This window comes from Otolemur garnettii, unplaced genomic scaffold (genome assembly GCF_000181295.1).
Source record: "Otolemur garnettii isolate 467f Iridium unplaced genomic scaffold, OtoGar3 scaffold00017, whole genome shotgun sequence".
In the NCBI taxonomy this organism is placed as follows: Eukaryota; Metazoa; Chordata; class Mammalia; order Primates; family Galagidae; genus Otolemur; species Otolemur garnettii.
The window spans coordinates 13,400,906-13,410,427 of NW_003852412.1; the positions used below are offsets into that span (position 1 = coordinate 13,400,906).

Below are 9,522 nucleotides of genomic sequence, written 5' to 3' on the forward strand. Positions count from 1 at the left end.
CCCCCACCTCCCCCACCCCTGCCTGTTATTAAGGACAACGCCCCAGAGACACTGGAGAAAGATCTGCCTAGAAAGGAGGGTACTGAAAAGAGGATCCCTAAGTCTGCCAGTGCCCCTTCAGCACACCTCTTTGACAGCAGCCAGTTGGTCAGTGCCCGGAAGAAGCTCAGAAAGACAGCTGAAGGTTTACAAAGGAGGAGGGGTAAGTTAAAAAGATTTTCATGTCCCATGCATTGTCAAAAGTGAGGAATAATGAAAAAAACTTTATAGTTCATGTGACCAGGCAAAATTTAACACATTATTTTATATTTGAGCATTATTTGACAGCCGAAAGCCAACGAAAATTCTTACCAACCCCCATCGACAAATGTGTATAGGTATACAGAAATGTATGCCGCCTTGTGCTGTTTTAGGCATGTTTTTTGAATATACTTTCAAAATTATTTTTATCTGAGAGAAAAGAAAAGTATGTGTATTGGAAAGGGTTCAGGTATCTGGTCAGGACCATCACATAGGGAAAACAGTGGCAGGATCATGTAACATTTGTCACACATTTGTTGAGGACTATCCAAATGTATTCTTTATATAAAGAGGCAAAGCATAGGGAGTAATTGGTGCAATTTATTACATACCAGATATGCCTAATAAAGTGATTTCCAAAAAGCAGTGAGTAATTCTTGCCTTTCAGGAACTTTGTTTGCATGGGGAGCACATAATACAAATTGATTTGCATATTACATTTTAATCTGTGATACCTTTCTGCAAAATAATTCTTACCACGGCCTGAGTAAAATTTCACGTGTAAAACCACTGCTTAGGCTGAGCGTGGTGGCTCAGCCCTGTAATCCTAGCACTCTGGGAGACTGAGGCAGGTGGATTGCTTGAGCTCACAGGTTTGAGACCAGCCTGAGCAAAAGAGACCCGTCTCTACCAATAGCCGGGCACTGCGGCAGGTGCCTATAGTCCCAGCTACTTGGGAGGCTGAGACAATAGGATTGCTTGAGCCCAAGAGTTTGAGGTTGCTGTGAGCTATAACGCCTAGCACTCTACCAAGGGCAACAAAGTCAAACTCTGCCTCCAAAAAAAGTAAGAAGACAACTGATTAATAAACTAATTAATAAAAACATAGTTACCATGATGAACCAAAATTTAATCATTAAAAAATGAATTGTATAGCGCAATTCCTGTCTGAATTTTGAGTGGGCACATGCAGTATAGAAATCCTTTAGGAGTCTCACCCATGATATTACTAAGACCACCTTCTAGCTTGCAGTCCACTTCTCTCACATGGGAAAGGATAGGAATTACCAACTATACCTTCCAGAGAATTAGAGTCTTAGAATTTTTTTTCTCTTTTTTCTCCTTTCTCCCCCCCCCCTTTTTTTTTCCTTTTTTGGCTGGGGCTGGGTTTTGAACCCGCCACCTCTGGCATATGGGGCCAACGCCCTTACCCCTTTGAGCCACAGATGCTGCCCTCCTTACCCTTTTCCTTTTCCTTTCCCTTTTCCCTTCCCCTTTCCTTTTTCTTGTATAGGCAGGGTCTCACTCTTGCTCACGCTGGTCTCAAATTCCTGAGCTCAATTAATCCACGTGTCTGGCCTCCTAGACTGCCAGGATGATAGACATGAGCCACTGTGCCCAGCCTGGAATTTTTTTTTAGCAAGGATAATCAGGGTTCCTTCTGCTCTGCCAGCCTGCCCACATTTCCCAATCCATTTTGTAGTGATATCTCAGTGCCCCGTGCTTTCATAGTCAAAATGCCATAGGTTTTTCAGTTTGACTCTTAAGTGCATCCTAACTGATTGTTTTGTTTCATTTTCCAAAGTGAGCTCACCCATGGACGAGGTGCTAGCTTCCTTGAAGCGTGGTAGTTTTCATCTGAAAAAGGTTGAACAGCGAACTCTGCCTCCTTTTCCTGATGAAGATGACAGTAATAATATCTTGGCACAAATAAGAAAAGGGGTAAAATTGAAGAAGGTACAGAAGGAGGCGCTGAGAGAATCATTCACACTTCTGCCCGATACAGACCCTCTCACACGTAGCATCCACGAAGCTCTAAGAAGAATCAAAGAAGCATCTCCCGAGTCAGAAGATGAAGAGGAGGCTTTGCCTTGTACAGACTGGGAGAACTAACAAGTAAATGGCCTTACTATCTTTTTAGTAGTCTTCAGCAGTACAGCTTTTATATTAAATGGCCTGGGCATTTCTATTGAGTCTGAGGCTTAATTATTATGCAGTTCAATTCTGGCTTATTTTACATACAGTCACAGAAGCTATTAATATATAGTTCAGATTTAGCTTGAACATATATTTGTGATCTTCAGGTAGAAACTTAAGGTAATGGTTTCTGGAAACTGACGATAACTTTCTGGACTATTGCTGTGTAAATGCTGTGTTTTTAAAAAATTAAAAGTTTTTGCCTTGGGCCGGGCACAGTGGCTCACACTGGTATTCCTAGTGCTCTGGATAGCCAAGGCAGGTGGATTTCCTGAGCTTATGGGTTTGAGACCAGCCCAAGCAAGAGCGAGACCCTGTCTCCAAAAATAGCTGGGTGTTGTGACAGGTGACTGTAGCTCTAGCTACAGGAGGCTGATACAAGAGAATCACTTCAGTCTAAGAGTTTGAGGTTGCTGTGAGCTGTGACACCACAGCACTCTACCAAGGGCGACAAGGTGAGCCTCTGTCTCAAGAAAAAAAAAATTTCTGCCATACAGCTATATTCCAAGTAATGGTCTTCTTTTCTTTTTTTTTTTTGAGACAGAGCCTCCAGCTGTCACCCTGGGTAGAGTGCTATAGCATCACAGCTCACAGCAACTTCAAACTCCTGGGCTCAAGTGAGTCTCCTGCCTCCACCTCCCAAGTAGCTGGGATTACAGGCACCTACCACAACGCCCAGCTATTTCTTGGTTGCAGCCATCATTGTTGTTTGGTGGGCCGGGCTGGATTCCAACCTGCCAGCTCAGGTGTACGTGGTAGCCGCTTGAGCCACAGGCGCAGAGCCTAAGTAATGGTCTCATTATTGCCTTAAAAAATAGAAAACAGAAAAGGCTTCTGTAATCCTAGCTGCTCAGGAGGCTGAGGCAGGAAGATTGTTTGAGCCTAACAGTTCAAGTCCAATTGGACAGTACAGTGAAGACCTGTGTCTCTAAAATAAATGAATTAATTAATATATACATATATTTTTCATAGGCCAATATGAAAAAAACAGAAAGGCTTTTCTAAATATTTCAGTGACAAATTGTTATGCATATTGATTCCCACACGGGCCTTCCTCCCACCCCCCACCTCCCCAACTCACTCTATTGCCCTGGATAGACTGCTGTGGTATCATCATAGCTCATAGCAACTTTAAACTTTTGGGCTCAAGCAATCCTCATGCCTTCGCCTCCCGAGGAGCTGGAATTATAGGTGCCTGCCATGATGCTCCTCTAATCTTCCTATTTTTAATAGAGACAGCATCTTACTCTTATTCGGGTTGGTCTCTTAACTCCTAAGCTCAAGCAGTTCATCTGCTTCAGCCTCCCAGAGTGCTGGGATTAAGGCATGAGCCACTTTGGCCAGCTTTGATATCTTATTGTTTGTGCACAGAGTAGTTTTCCTCAGTTCAGTATGAAAAAATTGTTGTTTAATTATTTAAATTTCTAAATCCTTAAAACTACTTAGACCTATCCCAGTTACCATATTAAGTCAGTGATTCTCAACCTGTGGGTCGTGACCCCTTTGTAACAATGAAAATACAACCTGCATGTCAGATATTTACATTACAATTCATAACAGTAGCAAAATTACAGTTATGAAATAGCAACGAAAATAATTTTATGGTTGGGGGTCACCACAACATGAGGAACTGTATTAAAGGGTCACAGCATTAGGAGGCATTAGGAAGGTTGGGAACCACTGGTCTAGGTAAATTTGCAGCTTCTATTAATATACAAAAATTCTATATGTAGCTTACCAAGTGCCCTGTTCATATTAATATTCTCTTTGGTTACACATGTGGCATTCACCAAAGGTAATAGTTGTCATCCAGTGCATTTTAATAAACTAATTATAGAATAATGTGGCTCAATTGAAAGTAATTATATATAGAGTCAGGAAAGAGAACACTGCTATAAATTAGATAGTATGTATAGAATTGGTCATGATTGTAACTTAAATGTAATTTATGCAAAATGTGTAAATATGCAAACATTTTATTAATTATTATGTTCTCTCACAATATATTTTTGTGGGCTTCCCACAGTCACTAATAGAGGGGAGACTATAGTCCTGGGGGGACTCAGCACAGTAATAAAGACATTATTTATTTAAAAATACAGTACAGGGTGGCACCTGTGGCTCAGTAAGTAGGGCGCCGGCCCCATATACTGAAGGTGGTGGGTTCAAACCCGACCCCAGCCAAACTGCAATGAAAAAATAGCCAGGTGTTGTGGTGGGCACCTGTACTCCCAGCTACTCGGGAGGCGAGGTGTGTGATGTCACGGCACTCTACGGAAGGCGATAAAGTGAGACACTGTCTCTAAAAAATATATATATAGCACAGTGTTTCTTTCTTTTCTTTTTCTTTTCTTTTTTTTTTTTTTTTTTGAGACAGAGTCTCATTTTGTTGCCCTTGGTAGAGTGCAGTGGTGTCACAACTCACAGCAACCTCAAACTCTTGGGCTTAAGCAATTCTCTTGTGTCAGCCTCCCAGGTAGCTGGGACTACAGATGCCTGCCACAATGCTTGGCTATTTATTTGTTGCAGTTGTTTAGCAGGCCCAGGTCAGGTTCTAACCCGCAACCCTTAGTGTATATGGCTGGCGCTGTAACCAGTGTGCTACAGGCACTGAGCCAGCACAATGATTCTTAAATATGCTTAAGAATTAGTCCGGGGAACTTACTAAAATGCAGATTCCTGGCCTTCATTGAAGGATTCTGAGGAGATCTGATGTATATGAAGCCATACATCTGGATTTTGAAGCCTTACTAAAAAAATCTCAATCGTTCACTTTTAAAATGTTGATTACATATTGAAAGATACTATTTTGGCTTTTTCAGATAACATTATTACTAAAAGCAATTTTACCCTACATTGAGCATGGGACCATCAAGAAAATGTCCCTTAATGTACACAGCTATGATTTAATTTTAAAAAAGAAAATATCCCTGTGGTGTCTCTCTACTCTGCCTCTCCCCAGCAGCATCTGCACCATCAGTAGCTAAACAGGATGAAGAATCTCATTTCTTGACATGTGGTAGTTAAGTTTAACATAATTCAGCTAACATTCAATAATACCATTGTCCTGCCTTTTTCTTGTTATCTGTGGTGGCTCTACTTACAGTCAGTTTGTGTGACTTACTGTTTTTGGATCCCAAAATATTTTCACCCCATTTTTTGCTCATATGCATGTGCACTGTGCTGTGTAGGGGAATGTGAATATATCATGTCCCTACTCAGTGTGTGACTGTCTGGAGACTCAGATATGTCTGACCAGGAATTTTTTCCACTGTAGGTATTTGTAGATTGTCTCCCACAATGCAGTTCTTGCTGCCTCCCTGAGTTGTCTCCTGCTGCTGCAGCTGTCAGCCTGTGCCTGTAACCACCATCTTTGCACAGATTGGTTAATTCCAGAGCTCCCAGCCTTCACGTAAATGTGTGTTTAGCTCTTTCATTGTAGCTGGCCTACATTGGCCCAGTCACAGCATACTAGCAGCTGCTCGAGCCAGCCCGTCTTTGTCTTCTGCCATCCCACCAGATCCTGGCTAATGATAGACTCTGCAATCAGCATTTTGTATATGCAAGTGGCTAGGATACTTTTATAGCTTCTAGCTGCTAACTTAGCATTAGTATCAGATGCTAGAAATGTAGCATACAATGTGTAGTGTTTTGAAAATTACTTGAAACTTTCTGGGGGATGTAGGACACATGGCTGCCATGTGTGGTACAGTGTTGAGAGAAGCAGCCACAGACTCCCAGATACAAAATGTACGATCTTGCTTTATCTGCAGAATTGCCCTTAAAGAACTGGATGTGTCCTACACCAGAAACAAACTGCTGACTGGTACCGACTGAGCACGTAGTGATAAAGGAGCGGTGTATTACTGCTTTGTGACATAGGAGAATAATTCTCAAAGACTCTGAACTTGTAGAAAATCTGTCTATAATTAACTGGAAAAGTCTGTACTATAATTTGTATGAGCTACTAATAGTGGGTTTCTTTCTTACAGATTTTAATTCATTAGTGTATTTACATTTTGTTTTAAAAGCTAATTTCTTAAAACTTAAGTAAAAATAAAAAAAGGTATAGGTCCCCTGTTGTGCCTTGGTTTTCTCTCTGTAACTCTTCTCAGATAGCCATAGGTGATAGTGTCCTCTAAGGACCAGATGTGCGGCGGCTCATGCCAGTAATCCTAGCACTCTGGGAAGCTGAGGCAGAAGTATCCCTTGAGCTCAAGAATTTGAGACCAACCTGAGCAAGAATAAAACCCTATCTGTACTAAACAAAGAAAATTAGCCAGGCATTGTGGTGGGTGCCTCTGTAGTCCCAGGTACTCTAGCAGCTGAGGCAGGAAGATTGCTTCAATCCAAGAGTTTGAGATTGCAGTGAGCTAGGCTGATGCCAGGGCACTCAAGCCTGGGGCAACAGAATGAGACTGTGTCTCAAAACAAAAGAAAGTGTCCTTCAAGGAAACTTTTAAACATTAAATGGTGTGTAATTATATAGACTTTTTTTTTAGAGACAGAATCTGTACTTTGTCGTCCTGGGTAGAGTGCCATGGTGTCACAGCTCACTTTTAAACTTTCTAATTTGTTTCCTGTGAGATCCTTCTTAAACTTATTAATTACTACTTAGCATCATGATTCAATAGAAATGTAATGTGAGCCATATAGGTAATTTTAATAAAAAAAAAATTTTTTTTTTTTTTTGAGACATAGTCTCACTTTGTAACCCTCATTAGAGTGCTCTGGTATCACTGCTCACAGCAGCCTGAAACTTTGGGGCTCAAGGTAATTCTTTTGTCTCAGCCTCCTGAGTAACTGGGGCTACAAGTGCCTGCTGCAACACCCATCTATTTTTAGAGACAAGGTCTTGCTCTTGCTTAGGCTGGTCTTGAACCTATGAGCTCAGGCAATACACCTGCCTTAGCCTCTCGGAGTGCTAGGGTTGCAAGCACGAACCACTGTACCCTTAATTAATTTTTTTATTTTATTTTTTGCCATTTTGGGCCTGGGCTGGGTTTGAACCTGCCACCTCTGGTATATGAGGCCAACACCCTACTTCTAGAGCCACAGGTGCTGCCTTGTACACTTAATTTAAAAATTTTTAGTAGTCATATTAAAAGTAAAAAGGAACATGTAAGATTGATTTTGGTAATATTTATTTGGTACAATGTAGCCAAAGTTGTACTTTTCAATATATAATCAACATAAAAATATAGGGCGTAATTTTCTTTTCTTTTTTTGAGGGAGTAGGTACTAAGTCTTCAAAATTCAGTGTGTATTTTACACTTAGTAGTAGCCTATCTCTCAATGGTTAAAGAGAAATATCCTATAAAAACAGTAAAATTGTATTATAGAAAAATATATTATTTTGGATTTCTGATTTAAGTCTAAATACTCATATTCATAGTCATATTTGCTATATTACAAGTCGTACGTGGTCATACATATTAGCCATATTCCATGGTCATGCTCAATGACCATGCTAGGTACAGTATTAGAAAATATCGAACTATAGTAGAGTAAGTTGATACTTTACGTAACTAGGTGCCTGTCAGCTTTTGTCTGACAAGTGTGCCTTTGATACATATGCTCCAGTGCCATAGGTAAGGCCACAGATTGCAAACACATTCAAAATTTAAAAAGTATCTACTTAAAAGATGAATATTTATCCTCTACCCTAAATGTCAGTGTGACAAAAACATTCTATTTAATTTTAAAGGTACCATTTACTAGTTCTTTATTGTCAGTTTATGATGCAAATATTTCAGATGGGATTTACTTTTTCTTAGTACACAGTTTTGATGTAAAATATTAGAATAAAAGGAGCAAAAATGATAATCTACAAACCTTTTAACAATGATCAAAATCTTTATTCAAATTATTTTTTCTTTTCATTGCATTAGGAATACAAATATCATTTAGAAGGAAAATATGCCCTATATACAATATTGAATGCATGTCCATTTATAAGAAAAGAACATCAGTATTCAGCCTGGATATTGCAAAGAGGGGACATACATACACAGTATCTTTAAAAGGTCATTTTTTTTTTAAATACACTGTATTATTTTCTTTGTGAACAGGAAACAGAAATAAGAGAAACTACAGTTGAAGATTTGTTCTGATTCTTCTGGAAAACAGCAGCTTAAGCACCTGGTTCCACAGTTGGATTACATGAGATCCAAAGTGTATTGGCTCAGTGGTGTGAAAAAAAAAGAGGCACAATTGGCAAGTTATCACTTCCCAGTCATTCCATTGGTCGGTGGCTAACATGAGTTTGAGATGCACAGTGCTGACTGCAGTGAAGAAAAAGACCTTCTGGAGATTTCTGGTGGGGTTTTAATGCACCTTCTCCTCCCATCTACCTGTTTACATCCTTGTAGTGGCCAGTTAAGCTAGGAAGAACACTAGGTTGACAGAGATTTACTGTGAGCTGTTGGGGACTGCTTTGAGAGCCATCTTTCAGTGTGCTGAAAGTTATCTGAAAACACAGAGCTGCTTCCGTATCAGCTGTATACATAGTGTGACACTCTGAAAAAGTTTATCATGATAGCTATCTGTCAGGAATTGGAATCAGATGGAAATGCAGTCAAAAAATCTCCACATTGCTTATCTCCAAAGGAATTTTCATAAAGATAATCAACAACATCTGAGAAGCAACACAACAGTGGAGATCAATCTATTGTTGTGTTCACAACATGATACATTTATGGCATATTTTTAGAGGGCCACACAGTCTTACACTTTGTAAAGTTTTGAAGTAAAAATTTCCATGCTTTTACATTGCTTTTCATAATTCTGAATTTATAATAGTTTGTTTTATGTGCATCCTTCTTTATGAGAAGCAATACTTTGTAATTTGATATTTCAAATTATTTTTATTTTTGTTTCAACTATTGCTTGATTACTATGATTCACATGACTTTCCTGTTGAGAATCAAAAATCTTAATTAACTCTTTTTATCAATCACCATTTTAATTTTTTATTTTTATGCTCCATGGTGAAAAGCATGTGTTCGATAAAGCAGAAAAGTCTCCTGGCTTCATATGCTTTGAGAATTTTGAGAGTGAGCCCTTGTTACTGTCACTAATATTTTAAACTCACATGTAGCTCTAGGTGCTGATACAGTTGCTATGATGGAGTCCTTGAGTGAGGCCGTAAGGATTTCAGCAGGGATTGTTGTGGGCCTGAATGAAGATACGTTCGACCCAGTTTATCGTCCTCTGTAATCTTGGCTGGCCTTTTTATGGAGGGAGTAAAGGACTGAAATACCAAAAAGAAATTTATATCTTATAAGGCAATTCTCTGGCATAAAC

At 39.6% G+C, this 9,522-nt stretch overlaps 1 protein-coding gene across 1 annotated transcript in view; it reads left to right on the top strand.

Annotated features, from left to right (window-relative positions):
- The window catches only part of JMY (junction mediating and regulatory protein, p53 cofactor), a 102,039-nt gene extending 93,015 nt beyond the window's left edge, over positions 1 to 9,024 (top strand). The window contains exons 11-13 of the mRNA XM_003785942.3: positions 1 to 202; positions 1,826 to 2,136; positions 8,289 to 9,024. The exon at positions 1 to 202 is cut by the window's left edge and continues 1 nt beyond it. Coding sequence (XP_003785990.1) covers positions 1 to 202; positions 1,826 to 2,133 — 510 coding nt within the window. The 3' untranslated portion in view covers positions 2,134 to 2,136; positions 8,289 to 9,024. The remainder of the gene's footprint in view (positions 203 to 1,825; positions 2,137 to 8,288) is intronic.
- The last annotated feature ends 498 nt before the right edge of the window (positions 9,025 to 9,522 follow it).